This window comes from Schistocerca americana, chromosome 3 (genome assembly GCF_021461395.2).
Source record: "Schistocerca americana isolate TAMUIC-IGC-003095 chromosome 3, iqSchAmer2.1, whole genome shotgun sequence".
Classification (NCBI taxonomy): Eukaryota; Metazoa; Arthropoda; class Insecta; order Orthoptera; family Acrididae; genus Schistocerca; species Schistocerca americana.
Window position 1 is genome coordinate 771,520,456 of NC_060121.1, and position 17,867 is coordinate 771,538,322.

General features: G+C 45.4%; 1 protein-coding gene across 1 annotated transcript in view; it reads left to right on the plus strand.

Annotated features, from left to right (window-relative positions):
* Nucleotides 1–17,867, plus strand: part of LOC124606394 (zinc finger protein 468-like) — a 41,119-nt gene that overhangs the window by 1,690 nt on the left and 21,562 nt on the right. Inside the window, exons 2-3 of the mRNA XM_047138375.1 lie at nucleotides 14,264–14,339; nucleotides 16,679–16,796. Of these exons, the coding sequence (XP_046994331.1) occupies nucleotides 14,264–14,339; nucleotides 16,679–16,796 (194 nt within the window). The remainder of the gene's footprint in view (nucleotides 1–14,263; nucleotides 14,340–16,678; nucleotides 16,797–17,867) is intronic.

Below are 17,867 nucleotides of genomic sequence, written 5' to 3' on the forward strand. Positions count from 1 at the left end.
TAAATATGTTGTCATTTACGGCATAAATTCCACTTCTAAATTTACTGTGGTGTTTCTGACTATCTGGGAGGAGACTGAGCAGTGGAACATGTTACTTTTACACATAAACAAGAACAATCTGTCACACTACTACACATTAAAACACAGTTTATATGTAATTCATGTCACACAGTTTCATACAGAAACTACATCCGCTTTCTTTTATATACTGTATATGATAAGATACTGTCATCCCCCTTCCCTTCTGTGTGAGAGGATGAATGAGCAAATGTATTTCTAGTTGCATGCTTGATGGTAGCAGACAAGCCTGTCTGCCAGAGAACAGTAGGACCAACGTCGGAACACATAGCTATGCTTTCTAAAAGCAAAGAGGTTTCTATTCTTAGTATGGTCCTGTCCGTCCCTTGTCATGTTGGTATAGGAAGCTGCCTCTCTGGTCACTTCCGTTTGTATCTGTGAGGCATCCCTCAGGAGGGACCCACGCCAGTCTGTCCACGGCGAGCATCTGAAGTGGTAAGATCTCCGGCTAAGCGCGTGTCTGCTAAGTCCGTAGGACAATGGATTTCTTAAGTTCAGCCCAACTGAAAATTTAATCACCTTTATTTCAGATTTAGCTCTAAAATATCTAATGTTATATTAAATCGCAACGCAGTGTAATTCGAGTGTGAAGTTCAGAATATCCTCCAGTAGTACCATCCACCATACTCCCCGGACATAAGTCCTTGTGATTTTGTTTTGAATCCGAAGATGAAGGAACCACTTCGTGGCATTCGCTTCAGGACTATTCCAGAGATTCGACAGATTTTGAGATAAATTTTATTACTATGTTCAATGTTTTAGCAGATATGGCTACATTTACATTTTTACCGTATCAGATACTGATGAAGAACTTGGATGCGTCTTTGGATGAATCCTTCAGCGGGGCAGAAAATATTGTTGCCACATGCAGCAAAACTTCTGCTTTCCTTTTGCCCTCCAGAAGCTTCGGAACCTATTTCCACAGGATGCGAAATGTAAATTTGTGCAATTATTCTCACTTCCCAACCTCGACTATTGCTATATGAATCAGAACGGTACGAGTAACGAAAATTCTCTACAGTTAGAACTAATCATGAATGCATATACGAGGTGTGACTGGAAAGTCTTAAGAATGGATCCGCTACTGCTTACTGGTTTGGCGGACAGGTACACGGAGGGTGAGGAGTGAGCCATTGCCTTGTCCTTAAACACCCTCTGACAGGAAACTGCGTTTCCTTTATTCATTTCGTTGTGGTAGCTGATTGAGTGCGGGTCTGCTAGGGCTTGTTGCCAGACTCTGTCTGCGTGAAAATAGACGTAAAAAAGGAGCAACGAGTTTGTGTTAAAATTTGTTTTAAAACCGAGAAAACAGCTTCTGACACAAACTATTAAAAACAGCTTTTGGAGATAATTGAATGAGCCAAAAAATGGTTCAAATGGCTCTGAGCACTATGGGACTTAACTTCTGAGGTCATCAGTCCCCTAGAACTTAGAACTATTTAAACCTAACTAACCTAAGGACATCACACACACCCATGCCCGAGGCAGGATTCAAACCTGCGACCGTAGCGGTCGCGCGGTTCCAGACTGTAGCGCCTAGAACCGCTCGGCCACCCTGGCCGGCTGAATGAGCCAGTCAAATGTTTTTGTCTGGTTCAACAGATTTAAAAATGGCCGCGAATCATTTGAATATGAACCACAGTCTGGCCGGCCTTCCACCTCAAAAACGAATGAAAATGTTATGAAAGTTCGCGACTGATCGTTGACTTGCAATTAGGGAGATGGCTGATGAACTTCATTCAAGTTTCTATGCATTTCTGGCTGTTTTAACTGAAGATCTGAACATGCGTCGAGTGTCCGCAAAATTCATTCCAAAAGTGTTGTCAAGTGACCAGAGATAATACCGCCTTGGAGTGTGCCAAGAACTGATTAATTGGACTAAAAATGAACCAGATTTGTTAAACAGGGTAATTATAGGTGACGAATAGTGCATATATGGCTGTGATCCTGAAACCAAAGTACAGTCTTCGCAGTGGAAGACTCCAGGTTCACCACGACCGAATAAAGCACGGCAAAGTCGGTCGAAGGTGAAGAAAATCTTGCTGATTTTTTTCATTTCTACAGGTAGTGTACCAGGAATTTACCCTGGAAGACAGACAATTAACCAGGAATACTAAAAATATGTCCTTGAGCGTTTGCGTGAAAAGGTGCCGAAGAAAAGGCCTGCATTGTGGAAAGACAGAAGTTGGGTGCTACACCATGACCATGCTCCAGCTCATCGTGCCTCCTCCATTGTTGAATTTTTGACCAAATTCAGAATTCCTGTGCTTCCACAACCGCCATATTCCCCTGATTTGACCCCTGCGGACTTCTACCTGTTTCCTAAACTAAACTTTTCGCTGAAAGGGAAGAGATTTGACTCGATTGAAGACGTCCGGGCAAATACGGAGAGCATCCTCAACACGCTTCAGGAAAAAAATTTCCAGGAATGTTTCGAAAAGTGGAAATACCGTTGGAGTCGGTGTGTTCAGTCAGAAGAGGACTATTTTGAAGGAGATGCATCACAGTAGCATGTAAGTACCACCACCATTGTAAAATTACAAGCCCATTCTTAAAACTTTCCAATCACGCCTCGTAAGCTATACACATGTATCGTCCATCTGTTTCACTATTTTAGTGCTCGACGGGGCCAGTTACAATGAAAGCAGCAAGATAAGTTACGTGACCACCACACGCTATGTACAGTTCGTCGACTCCTCAGTACGCTTGCAGCAGGTGCTTCGCTTCAGACATTGTATCTGTCACCTCATCACGATCGCAATACAAGTCTCGCTTATCTAGTACCCTAGCTGTACCCATCCTTAAAACGTACACATTCGAAAAGTCCTATATTACTACTCTCCGCACTTCCTTTTGTTAATCTCGAAACTTTTTCCTCAGAAAAATTAACTTTTATATCCAGTTTACCCCTGTCGAAGAGTGAAGCAGATGCTCCTATTTTCTCCCAGTTGCGCTTCTTTCTCTTTCCATTTCTCTATCAGTCATGCTACTTTCTTTTCTCCAGTCTTCTGCCATGTTCCTCTATCTCTCCTTTTTCCTCCCTTTCTATCATGAATATTGCTACCAGCGCCAGCGCGTAGTGTATGGCTTTTTTGTTCTACTTCTCATGAACGAGCATAAATTGTGTTCAGAATGAGATTTTCACTCTGCAGCGGAATGTGCGCTGATATGAAACTTCCTGGCAGATTAAAACTGTGTGCCGGACCGAGACTCGAACTCGGGACCTTGGCCTCACGCGGGCAAATGCTCTACGTCCTCACAGCTTTACTTCTGCCAGTACCTCGTCTCCTACCTTCCAAACTTTGCAGAAGCTCTCCTGCACACTCCGCTGCAGAGTGAAAATCTCATTCTGGAAACGTCCCCAAGGCTGTGGCTAAGCCAAGGCTCCGCAATATCCTTTCTTTCAGGAGTGCTAGTTCTGCCAGGTTCGCAGGAGAGCTTCTGCAAAGTTTGGAAGGTAGGAGACGAGGTACTGGCAGAAGTAAAGCTGTGAGGATGGGGCCTGAGTCGTGCTTGGGTAGCTCAGTTGGTAGAGCACTTGCCCGCGAAAGGCAATGGTCCCGAGTTCGAGTCTCGGTCCGGCACACAGTTTTAATCTGCCAGGAAGTTTCATAAATTGTGTTTTTTCCTGCTAATAATACTACTGTTTCCATTTTTATGTCATAAAAATGTTGGCTTCTATATCCAGCTTGTCCTAAAGAATGTAATAGAAATTGAGTTTACTGCATGGTAGGCGTAATAGAGCACCTGAAGGGCGTAATCTTGCCAGAATAATTAAATCAATAAAAAAATAAAATCTTAAGATAGTTTAAAGCAGAACTTGTAGACATTATGCACAACAGGCGATGCAGACGGCCTTTTCTGCATCTACAATGATGTGAAGATGTTCAGCAGAGTACGAAACCGGTGAGCATTCCAAAAATAAATGCGACAATGGATTGTATTCCACACTCACACACACACACACACACACACACACACACACACACACACACACACACATATATATATATATATATATATATATATATATATATATTGTGTGTTATATATTGGGCTATTCGATACATACTTTGATTTGTGAACCGGTTGGCACATCAACGAAGGAGGAGAAAACGTCGATCATCAGTTTTTGCCTCAGGGCAAATTGTGCCTTTCGATGTAGACTTTACCACATAAAAAGTGAAGGATACTTAAATGTGACGGTAAATGGGTGAACCTGAACTTCACTGATAAAATTTCAGAAATTTTTTAGGGATATTTTGTGAGTAGTTTGGTATAAGGGGCATGTAGTCTTCGACATTCCACTCCGTTCGATTTCTTACCCCGCCTCCCTTTCATACTTGTATCTGTACTGCACTGAAAATATCTGCACGGCAGTGAAAATCCCAACGGTATGCTTTGCGTGCCTTGTTTGGTAGCGACTTTGTTCTGTTCACTCACGGTATTTGCTGTTGACACTTTACTCATCGCCCTCAATATTGCATTCAGCGCTGATCATCTCTATCTCGGATTAGTTCTTTTGCCAGCGATACTCAACAGTATGGATAGCTTTGCTGATGGAGGCTTGGCCGATATGTACATATGGATATGCAACGGAAAAGCGGTACAACGACTGTGTGGCGAGCTGTTGCAGCTGCTGCGGCAACCACACTACTTGTTACTTTGTATTTTGTGTCGTACGTTTTGCTGATTGCCTTCACCGTTACGAGGGTATTTTCACGAAACCAACGGTAACTGGGGTATCAAACGAATGTATAATAATTATAGCATTACTCTGTTGCGAACCACCAGAAACCACGAATTGTTTGTATCAAAATACAAAATATCCCTCCGCAGTAGCAAACGTACTATGCAGGGAACACTTTACGATTCATTTCTATATTCATCGCGATCCACTAACCAAACACTCACATGGTCTACGTTTCGAATTTTCACATTATTTCTAGTGCATGTGTTTGAATGCAAATACATTATTGCAGCAGCGTGTCACGTGTAAATATAAATATTCTGTATCGCGTGTCGACGCACAAGCTTCTTCACGACTCATCGCTATTATTGAAAAGATATTTCACGAGTCTTGCCGTTCTGGCATATTGATTTTGGCATTGGTAAGTATTTGGAAAGTTCCTGATAACTTAAAATCACGTATCTTCCATTAACTTACGGTTGTGCTTACGTCTACTTAAATACTACCCAGCACGACCCAAGTGCGAATGCCTCAGTGCTTACTGCTTACCCCAGTTTGCAAATAGAACTCTCGCAATACTACTACAAGAAATTGAAAATAATCACGACTGTAAACTTTATAGGGTTTAAGTGACCACATAAATCGCGCAAGGAAGGCACACGACAGACTGAAATTCGTTAGCAGAACTGGCCTATTATAGAAGCGCATTTCAACCCACTGATGGCCGATTATAAATCTCCCGAGCGATTATTTTTTTAAATGACGTATGACACTTTAGTCTTGCAGCTAGTTAATTAATGTTTTTGCTCCTCTTTTCCTTTTGTATGGAATTCGAACAGATAATGGCGAGACCCCAAAACAACTAGAATTCCTTTCCGAAAGGGGGACGGGGGTAGGTAGACACGTGTTCTCGTGCTAGCTGCCTCTAGGACTCATTGTTTTGAATCAGACGACCAACTTCACCGTCGTTTAAGCTGTAGCGCTCGTTTTTCGTAAATGTTGTTCCACGAGTTAGGCGATTTTGCAACCTGAGACAATGACAGAGTAATGCGCTGACACAACGTGTGTAGAAACCGTTCGCTGCTACGTGAATTTCATGAAAACCTCTTTAGTACAAGCCGGCCAGAGTGGCTGTGCGGTTCTAGGCGCTACAGTCTGGAGTAGACGGCTTTGAAAAGAGGTTATAAAATGAACATCAACAAACTGAGGCGCTATTGAGGAAACTGTATAGGGAAATGAGACACTAAATCTAGCAGACGAGTTTTGCTATTTGTGGGGAAAGATAAGTGAGAATAGTCGAACTAAAGAGGATATAAGCTGCGGACTATCAATTACAACAAACCTTTCCCGAAAAAGAGAAATTTTGTTAACATTAAATGTGAGTTTAAATGTTAGGAAATCTTTTCTGAAAGTATTTGTTTATAATGAGCCTAGTGAGAGCAATGGGAGAAGCGTTCAACGACTTTGAAAGTAAAACCTTGTCAACCGAGCTGAGTAAAAACTGTAAGACGTTTTGATCATAGTATGCAAAATCAGTAAGTGGGTCAAAATCACCATTCATTCACTCAGTGATCATACTTGCACAGAAATGAAAGACAGCAGAGAGAAAATACTGAATTCGGTCTTCCGAAATGGTTTCATCGCGGAAGAATGCTCCTTTGGATCGTCGTACGAACGTCGAAATTGCAGATATTGAGAAAACCTATGGCGGAATAGAAAAACAACTACAATCGTTTAATACTGGAAAGCCGTCAGGACCAGTTGAGATACCTATAATATTCTACAAGGATTATGCGAAAGAACTTGCTTCCCTTCTAGCAGTAATTTATCGTAGATCGCTTGAGCAACGAAGGGTACCTAGAGACTGGAAGAAAGCGCAGGTCATTCCCGTTTTTAAGAAGGGCCGTAGGACAGATGCATCCAATTATACAGCTATATCGTTGACGTCAATCTGTTATAAACTTATGGAACACGTTTTATGCTCAAGAATTATGACGTTTTGGGAGAATGAAAATCTCCTCTATAAAAATAAACAAGGATTTCGCAGACAGAGATCCTGCGAAACTCAGTTCGCTTTGTTCCTTCATGAGATCCACAGCGCCGCAGACAACGGTGCTCCGTTTGATGGCGTGTGACTTGACTTCAGGAAGACATTTCACACCCTCCCACACTGCCGTTTAGTGAAAAAAAACAGAGCTTATTGAGTATCGGAGATTTGCGACTGGGTTCAACACCCTTGCTGATAGACCTCAACACGTCGCTCTTACCGGAAGAAAATCTACAGCTGTAATGTTAATTTCCGGAGTATCCCAAAGAAGTGTGATAGGACCGTTACTATTTGCAATATATATAAATGATCTAATAGAAAGCTTCGGATGTTGTTTCGAGATGATGCGGTTGTCTATAATAAAGTAGCAACGCCAGAAGATAGTAGCGATTTGCAGAATGAGCTTCACACAATTAATGAATGGTGCAGGCTCTGGCAGTTGACCTTGAACGTAAATAAGAGTAATGTATTGCGTTACATACAAAAGGAATCCACTAGCGTACAACAGCACTATTGATGACAAACCGCTGGAAACTGAATGTACCGTAAAATATCTAGGATTAACTATCCAGAGTGACCTTAAATGGAATCAGCACATAAAACAAATAGTGAGAAATGTACTTACCAGACTCTCATTCATAGGAAGAATGTTATGGAAAGCCGGCCGCTGTAGCCGAGTGATTCTAGGCGCTTCAGTCCGGAACCGCGCTGCTGCTACTGTCGCAGGTTCGAATCCTGCCTCGGGCATGGATGTGTGTGATGTCCTTAGGTTAAGTTAGGTTTAAGTAGTTCTAAGTCTAGGGGACTGATGACCTCAGTTGTTAAGTCCCATAGTGCTTAGAGCCATTTTTCTTATGCAATTGTAAGTCATCCACGAAGGAATTGGTGTATAAAGCACTTGTTCGATCGAGTCTTGAGTATTATTCATCTGTCTGGGATTCCTACCAGATAGGTCTTATAGAAGAGAAGAGAAGATCTAACGAAGAGCAGCGCGTTTCGTCACGGGATCGTTTAGTCGGCACGAGAGCGTTACGGAGATGGTATAATTTGATTAAAAGATGGGATAAGCTGGTAGGACAGATCCTGTGGCTTCAAAAAAGAAATAGTTTCTTTGGTTTGGAGGGAAGTGTAGGAGGCAAGAATTGTAGAGGGGTACCAAAGCTTGAATACAATTTCATCAGTCTTCCGACTGTTTTGATGCGACCCACCATGAATTCCTCTCCTGTTCCAATCTTTGTATCTCAGAGTAGCACTTGCAAACTACGTCCTCAATTATTTGCTGGGTTATTCCAGTCTCTGTCTTCCTCTAAAGTTCTTACCCTGAACAGTGTTCTCTAGTACCATAGAAGTTATTCCCTGATGCCTTAACAGGTGTCCTGCCATCCAGTCCCTTCTTCTTGTCAGTGTTTTCCACATATTCCTGTCCTCGCCGATTCTGCGGAAAACCTCCTCATTCCACCACATGCTTCTGTAGCACCACAGTCCATCTTTCACTACCATACAACGCTATGCTCCAAATGTATATTCTCAGAAATTGCTTCCTCAAATTAAGGCCTATGTTTGATATTTCTTGAGACTTCTCTTGGCCAGGAATGATTACCATAAGCAGGTTCAAATGGAGTAGATAACAATAGTTATGCAGTAGATGGAGGGGTCTGCGAAGGGATGGCTAGTGTGGAGCGCTGTATCAAACAAGTATTCGGACTGAAGATGCAAGAAACGAAAGACAACTAAACTAAAGAGCAATAAATCAATGTTCAGTGCTCAAATATTCTACGTTCATATTACTGTAATTTCTCTGTGATGAAGATGATGAGGTCCCATACTCCGAGGAGCGTAGGAGACGATGCAGGAGACCCGCACTGCTGTACTGGGCAAGGTCCTAGTGGAGGTGGTTCGCCATTGCCTTCCTCCGATCGTAATGGAGATGTATGATGATGATGAAGACGACATAACAACAGCCAGTCATCTCGACGTAGGAAAAATCCGTGACCCCGTCGGGAATCGAACCCGGGACCCCGTGCGCGGGAAGCGAGAACGCTACCCCCCCCCCCCCCCCCCCCCCTCAATCATCATTTTCTTTTTATCTCATTTTGTTCTACATTGTTCGTTGAATTCGTTCGGGGCGGACGTCCGATGACACCCGTTCAGGTTCTTCGTTGATCCGTTCACTCAGTTTTTTTTATTACAGAGGGTAACTAATCCTCTGACTGAACACGCTGAGATACTGTGCCGGCTTTTCTCTACCACAAGACCGCGAGCTGCGGACAATTTCACTCTCTACCTAGTAACAAATTTAAGTGAGCGACTGCCCGCTGAGTTCACTAGTGTCAAACCGGTTATTACATGTTAGCAGCAAAAAGCATGGTTCCGATTGAGTGAACAACTCTATGTATGTATAATTAGCAATGCTGTGACAAGATACTACGCTTCGTTTGGAGAGAGGTCTATACAGTCCATCTGTTGAACCCAGGAAATGGTATTTTTAATTGTATCGGCTTGAAGTGAAGCGCCGCCACGCCGATAGGGCACGTTAGGGCAGAGAGGGCTCTGAAGAAGTCGTCAGCTAATTGCACGCGGACCGACCGCTCTCTGGGGCGTAAACTGGACGGCAATGCACTCAACGCGAAGAGAACAGAGCGCTGCACCCGACTGGCCGCGGCCCAGCTGAAGACTAGCACTTTACGACTTCCACAGCGGCATCAAGAATAGGCACTCGTGTAGCAGCGACTTAGGAACTGTATCATTTCTTTTGCATTACGAACTGCAGGTACTGAAGAGGTTGCTTATGTTGCATATCACCCTCTGCTTGCGGCACAACATTGTAAACTTCTCAAAGTTATGTATTGTCATTTATTTTCTGTAAATGAAATTCATTAATACGATTTGCTTGCATTGTGATCCGGGAAAGCACGTTGCCTAGGCACCCAATATTCGAAGAGTAGGCAGGACACAACATTGAGGTTCCAGCAGAGGCGACCTGAGGTGCCTCTGGCATTCCACACTGCAACTACACAACAATTAGGGGAGACACGGTTTCTCGTTCGACATAAATCTTCTCCACCTCGCATCAAACAGGTGTTCTCTGTTGCTACCCCTTGTGACGCAAAGGACGTAATTACTGTTTTGCACTGAGATGATAGACGTCCTGGGATACCTCCTAATATCGTGTCGGACCTCCTTCTGTCCTGCGTAATGCAGAAACTCGATGTGCCATGGACTCAACAAGTCGTTGGAAGTCCCCTGTAGAATTAATGAGCCATGCTGCCACTATAATCGTCCACTATAGTAACAGTGTTGGTGCATTATTTTGTGCGCGAACTGACCTCTCGGTTACGTCCCATAAATGTTCCATGGAACTCGCGTTGGACGATCTGGGTGGCCAAATTATTCGCTCGAACTGTCCAAAATGTTCTTCAAACCGTTAACATCGCGTATTGTCATCCATAAAAATTCCCTCGTTTTAGAACAAGAAGTCCATGAATAGCTCCAACTGGAGTGGTCTCCAGGTAGCCAAACGTAACCATTTCCAGTCAATGACCAGTTCAGTTGGGCCATTCCATGTAAATACAGCCCCCACCATTATGGAGCCAAGATCCGCTTGTACTGTACCTTGTTGACAATTAGGGTACATGACTCGTGGGGTGTGCGCCAGAGTCGAGCTCTACCATCAGCTCTAAACAACTGAAACCGGGGCTTATCTGACCAGGACACGATTTTCCAGTCCACTAGAACCCAACTGAAACAGGAGAGGCGCAGCAGACGATGTTGTGTTGTCAGCAGAGTCACTTTTGTCCGTCGTCTGCTGCCGCAGCCAGTAACACCAAATTTCACCCCGCTGTCCTAACGGATACGTTTTTTTCGTCCCACATTGATTTCTGCGGTTACTTCACGCCGTGTTGCCTGTTTATTAGCACTGACAACTAACTCTATGCTAATGCCGCTGTTCTCGGTCGTTATGTGAAGGCTGCCGGTCACTGCGTTGTCAGAGATGAGAGGTAATGCCTGAAATATTATGGTATTCTCAGCACACTCTTGACAGTGTGGATTTCGGAATATTGACTTCCCTAACGATTTCCGAAATGGAATGTCAAATAAGTCTAGCTCCAACCACCATTCCCCGTTCAAAATCTGTTAATTCCCGTCGTTTGGATATAACCACGTCGGACATTTTTTCAGGTGAATCACCTGAGTGCAAATGACAGATCCGTCAATGCACTGTCCTTTCATATCGTGTGTACGCGACACTACCACCATCTGTTTATGTGCATATCGCCATCCGATGACTTCTTGTCACCTCAGTGTATATGTGCTCAGCAGACCCAAACTTGACATGACTCATCAACAATTTTGTCACGTTAGTTGCTCGCTGTTACGACAAATCACTTGGTACTGGGTGCGAGTATACACGATCTTATGAATTTATTCATTAGAAAAAGTCGCATGTAATTAGGTAGGGTGACCAATGAACCCACTTGTGAAGAGAAGAGTTTGATGGGAAGAATGTCCATTTAGCGTGCTGCGCAAGTAGAAGATTACGATGATTTCGGAAGTCTGAATGAAATTGGAGTTAAAAGTATCATAAAACACAACAACGTCACGTCTTTCTTATAGTAATGTGAACTAAGCCACTGTTGCACACTTTACCTTTCCTGGTGACCTCGCAAAGGACATATTCTCACCGAATTTTTTGTACAACTGATGAATTTTGTTTCTCCTTTCTGGAACTTTTGCTAGTATCTGGTACGAAATCCCTCTGAACTGTCACAAATGAATCCCAGTTACAAAATTCAAGGACGCAAATCTCAAGCATGGCTCCCATGTACCTGTAGCTCGCCTTTTCCAGATATCACTTCGTCTTGGAGGTGCACTCTGTAACTACGCCACAACGGAAATAATAAACTGAAACTGTCGAGAGATCCTCTATCGGCTGTATAGATCTTTTTGTTGGTTCTTTGGCAACTAACACACAATTGTGTTCTGAAACGCCAGAAGTATTTATGCATAGCTCTGCATCCAGCAGGAAATCGAAATGCCATGACAAAATTTCTGAGGTCGTTGAGATGTATTTTCTGGGTATTTTGGTATCAGACTCGTGGTCAACGATGGCTCATAAGGGAGTAACAACGTAATTGCGATTTATTCCGTATGTTACACCACTTAACTTGTCCGCCCCCGGTATCTAAGTGGTCAGCGCGACAGAATGTCAGTCTTAAGGGTCCGGGTTCGACTCCCGGCTGGGTCGGAGATTTTCTCCGCTCAGGGACTGGGTGTTGTGTTGTCCTAATCATCATCATTTCATCCCCATCGACGCGCAAGTCGCCGAAGTGGCGTCAAATCGAAAGACTTGCACCCGGTGAACGGTCTAACCGACGGGAGGCCCTAGTCACACGACATTGCTACCACTTAACTGTGCTTCTGTAAAATGCCGTCACAACAATGGAGAAGTCTGTAAAATCTTTAACATAGTGCAGCTCTTCAGCAAGTGTAAATTGTTCAGAAATTAAGAAAATCAGCCTTCAGTTGCAAGGTAAAATTTTATTAGTTTACCTAGGTTTCGATGCCAATAATGGTATCTTCTGCAGAACCTATAAATTAACCCATACGGACATATGTTACACATCGAAATACATCATCAATCTAATAATTTCATAATAAAGAAAATCGTGGTACTTACAAAAATTAAATTATTTTGAGCGCCAAACGTTGGCCATGTCACAGAATAAAATTAAAACAGAATAAAGACGCATAGTCATAAGATTACGTCTGTCAAAACTAAAAACAGTAAGACAAACATAGACGGAGCTACGCCGGCCAGGAATAAGTCACACGTAAGCAACAAGGAAACTAGCCGTGGCGAGCAGTTCCGCGGCGAGGCTCGGCCAGCGGCCAAGCGCATGCGCAAGCGCTAGAGACTGTAGTGGGGCTTTGCCCTCTTATTATAATATTTGAATGTTAACTTTCATGCCCTGACTTTGTAGCTAGTTCTCAGGTAAATTGTTTAATGTACTGTACCAATAGGTAGGTTTGTCCATTTGTAGGACTGCTTCCCGTCACAATTTGTTTACAATTTACGTTTGCTCCAAGTAATTTTGAGACAGCTTGTCTCTAGCGTTTGTCTTAATGTTTTTAGTTTTGACAGACATAATCTTATGACTATGTGTCGATATTCTGTTTTAATTTTATTCTGTGACATGGCCAACGTCTGGCGCTCAAAATAATTTAATTTTTGTAAGTACCACGATTTTCTTTAATATGAAATCATTAGATTGATGATGTATTTCGACGTGTAACATATGTGCGTATGGGTTAATTTATACGCTCTGCAGAAGATACCATTATTGGCATAGAAACCTAGGTAAACTAATAAAATTGTACCTTGAAACTGAAGGCTGATTTTCTTAATTTCTGAAGCCTGTAAAACGCGGAAGAATCCGGTTTCTCCCAGGTACACGAGCGTAGTTGAGTGTTGTGGTCTCGGTCACTGCGGGAGAGAACAGCTGAGAGCAGCGTCGTGGTGCTGCTCCGCCATTGTATTCAGTGAACCCCGTACATCAGCGCCGCATCATCCAGCTCTCCACAAATAAAACTCTCTTTAGTGCTATGTATCACTGTTAACGTACAACAAATACGGCCGGAAAAACAAACTTGAGATAGAACGGAACGGTAATGCATGTAAACTCGAGGCCGAAGAGTGAAGTGGGCAATACTATTCTCAACAGCGTACACTGAGAGTGGATGGAACCAGTTTGTTTCTGAACAAGACACGCAACACATACTGTCCACATTTACACTTCTGTGCAGAAATTTTCAACACAAAATAAATATAAAGATAAACGGATGTAAGGAATCAAGCGAAAAGCAGGTACTATGTAGCGAGCCAACAGAAACCGAGGGGCCCTTACAATAAAATGCTCAAAGAATTTCCTGAACAACCCTCAAAATTTTGTCGGGGGAGTTCAGGTTCACCCTAGATATGTAGTTCACTTTTTCGGTATTTTTTGTCACGTGACAAACTAAGATCTACAAGTACGAAATTACAAATTTGGCAGACTGCTTATTCTTAATCTCCTCGCCCTACAAACCACAATCAGTATTTCACCTCGTCATGTAGCCTTCTCTGCAGCGTTCTGTCCGTGCTATCTTCATCCCTCGTTCCAAATATCTGGAGATCCTTGGACACTTGTTTTCGGTCTTCCTAAAGATCTTCGCTCTTCGGGTTTCTTCTCCGACATTTCTCTCAATCTTGATCACTCCTCTCTTCAGTAGATGTACCAGGCGTTCTCAGCCTCCTTGTCTTGGCTTCCGCAACAATACCTGGTTCATTCTGGTCTGCAAGATAATTACGGAGATGGAACGCCTATTTCGTTTTTCAGGATTTGGGCACAATCATTGCCTCTCATTATATAATTCAACCGTTCCGGAGCTAATGGAACCTCTGCGTCTAGTTGTTTTATTTGGATCGATTTTGCCATGGCGTCAATGGAGCAGTACTTTTGCAAGGTCGTCACATACATGTCAGAAGTATAGTGATTAAATAGGAGCAAACAGTGATCCTTGTGGTAGCCCATTTTTTATGGAGAACGATTTCCTGCTTTTCGTCCTCTACTGCGTTGCAGTGATCTACATTGATGACGGCGTGCATTACATGGAAGTGTGTCTAATAACGATTACACAAAAACGAAAGCGCAAGGGACTAGTCACCTCCATTCGCGAGCGTTAGTGCAGACAAGCGTAGACGCTCGAATAACGATAATGAAGGAGATGAAAGGCAGATACTGGAGAATAACCTAAATTGGGACGATCACGTAGATAATATTGTGGGTAGAACAAACCAAAGACTGCGATTCATTGACGGAACACTTAGAAGGTGCAACAGGTCTACCAAGGAGACGGCTTACACCACGCTTGTCCACCCTATCCTGGAGTACTGCTGTGCGGTGTGGGATCCGCATCAGGTGGGACTGACGGATGACATCGAAAAAGTACTAAGAAGGGCAGCTCGTTTTGTATTATCGCGAAATAGGGGAGATAGTGTCGTAGGCATGATACGTGAATTGGAGTGGCAATCATTAAAACAAAGGCCTTTTTCGTTGCGACGGGATCTTCTGATGAAATTTCAATCACCAGTTTTCTCCTCAGATTGCGAAAACATTCTGTTGGCACCCACCTACACAGGGAGAAATGATTGTCACGATAAAATAAGAGAAATCAGGGCTCGCAGGGAAAGATTATGTGGCCGAGCGGTTCCAGGCGCTACAGTCTGGAACTGCACGACCGCTACGGTCGCAGGTTCGAATCCTGCCTCGGGCATGGATGTGTGTGCTGTCCTTAGGTTAGTTAGGTTTAAGTAGTTCTAAGTTCTGGGGGACTGAGGAGCTCAGAACTTAAGTCCCACAGTGCTCATAGCCGTCTGAACAATTTTTGAACTGAAAAATTTAAGTGCTCGTTTTTCCCGCGTGCTGTTCGAGAGTGGAACGGTAGAGAGACAGCATGGAGGTGGTTCATTGAACCCTCTGCCAGGCACTTTATTGTGAATAGCAGAGTAATCACGTAGATGTAGATTCGATCTCAGCTTACCCGTGGAACGGAGAAGAGTGAGGAGGACCGTGCGGGCGGCTCACTTCAGAGGCCGGGAAGTCAAACGGGGAGTCGGCCCGGCGACTTCTACGGTGGCTGGGGGCCGGACAATGGCCGATTGTGACTGCTCCTTTCACAGCCCTGGCGGCGGCCTCGCTAAACGGGAACAGTAGCAGTAGCAGGGGGCGAGCGATCCACCCCACCCCACAGGGACGGGGACACGTAACGCCGGCTAGGGGAGGGGGAGCACTCGAGGGCTGACAGCCGGATTAGGGGCTCAATGGGCGGCCGCCACTCTCCAGGAGAGCTCTGCCTCAGTCGTGTTTACCCTGGCTGGCGGTCAGGTGGATGCGCCGCGCGCCGCACGCTGGGACTGCTTGGCCGAGTGTGCGCTGTCACTGAACTGAAGGCCGTCTCAACGTCATGTGCCCGCAGTACTAGCGAGCTGCGTTACAGAAGTTTAGGCAGTTAATGTTACTATCACCCTCCAGTGACCAGCGCCAATGATGACCCACAAGGTAGACAAGAGCCTACACTGACGGTAAACTCAAATTCTCATCCTCCAAACAGACGCGTATACGCGTGGCACTTTAGGACTCGATATACAGAATGGTCTGCATAGGCAGTTGACAGCGTGAATTCAGTGGTGGTGACGTAAAATTGGGTTCCGGCGTATCGACACATTGAGTTTCGCAAGGAGCGTCAGTGAGAAGTGTAGCGGCACGGCTATGCACCATCGGGTTTAAATGGTCCCGAGGGTAAGCGTGAGAAGTGCGTCGAAAGGACAGAGGGCGAGCGCCGCCATGACGCCCGTGGCGCTCTTCCGGCCGTGGACGTCGGACGTCGGCGCCGACGCCGAGGCGGAGCCCCGCCCGCTGTCGCAGGAGAAGCTGTCGGCGCTGCTGCCCGTGTCCTACGAGTCGCGGCTGTCCTCCATCATCTCGTCGGCCGCGGACGCCGGCCAGCAGCCGTCGCCTCCCGCGTCGCCTCTCCGGACGAGCTGCCAGGGCTCGGCCGCAGCGCCGGAGGGCGCCGAACCGCCAGCTGGGCCGCCGGGAACCACGCGACGCGACAGCCGACCCGCGAACGGGCCGAGCGCCGCGCAGGGGCCCGCTCCGCCACCGCCGCCGCCCCCGCCGCCGCCACCACCACCTCCGCCGCCCCCACCGCCGCCCCCGGCAGTGGACTACCTGTCGGAGCTGTACCTGGCGTACAGCTGCGGCTACGGCCCGCTGCTGGCGCCGTACCCGGCCGGCGCGCACTTGCCGGCGCCGAGCCCGGAGGCGCATCTACAGCAGCAGCAGCAGCGCAAGCTGAGACCCAAGAAGCACCGCTGCCCGCACTGCCACGTCGCCTTCAGCAACAACGGTCAGCTGCGGGGCCACGTGCGCATCCACACAGGTAAGCAAATGTTCTCTCTCAGTTGTACACTGCTGGCCATTAAAATTGCTACACCACGAAGAAATGCAGATGATAAACGGGTATTAATTAGACTAATATATTATACTAGAACTGACATGTGATTACATATTCACGCAATTTGGGTCCATAGATCCAGAGAAATCAGTACCCAGAACAACCACCCCTGGCCGTAATAACGGCCTTGATACACCTGGGCATTGAGTCAAACAGAGCTTGGATGGCGTGTACAGGTACAGCTGCCCATGCAGCTTCGTCAGGAGTAGTGACTGGCGTATTATGACGAGCCAGTTGCTCGGCCACCATTGACCTGACGTTTTCAGTTTGTGAGAGATCTGGAGAATGTGCTATCCAGGGCAGTAGACGAACATTTTCGGTATCCAGAACGGCCCGTACAGGACCTGCAACATGCGGTTGTGCATTATCCTGCTGAAATGTAGGGTTTCGCAGGACTCGAATGAAGGGTAGAGCCACGCATCGTAAAGCATCTGAAATATAACGTCCACTGTTCAAAGTGCTGTCAATGCGAACAAGAGGTGACCGAGACGTGTAACCAATGGCATCCCATACCATCACGCCGGGTGATACGCTAGTATGGCGATGAGGAATACACGCTTCCAATGTGCGTTCACCGCGATGTCGCCAAACACGGATGCGACCATCATGATGCTGTAAACAGAACCTGGACTCATCCGAAAAAATGACGTTTTGCCATTCGTGCACTCAGGTTCGTCGTTGAGTACACTATCGCAGGCGCTCCTGTCTGTGATGCAGCGTCAAGGGTAACCGCAGCCATGGTCTCCGAGCTGATAGTCCATGTTCCTGCAAACGTCGGAAACGTGATGGCACGCTTTTCTCCTCGTTACACGAGGCATCACAACAACGTTTCACCAGGCAATGCCGGTCAACTGCCGTTTGTGTATGAGAAATCGGTTGAAACTTTCCTCATGTCAGCAAATTGTAGGTGTCGTCACCGGCGCCAACCTTGTGTGAATGCTATGAAAAGCCAATCATTCCCATATCACATCATCTTCTTCCTGTCGGTTAAATTTC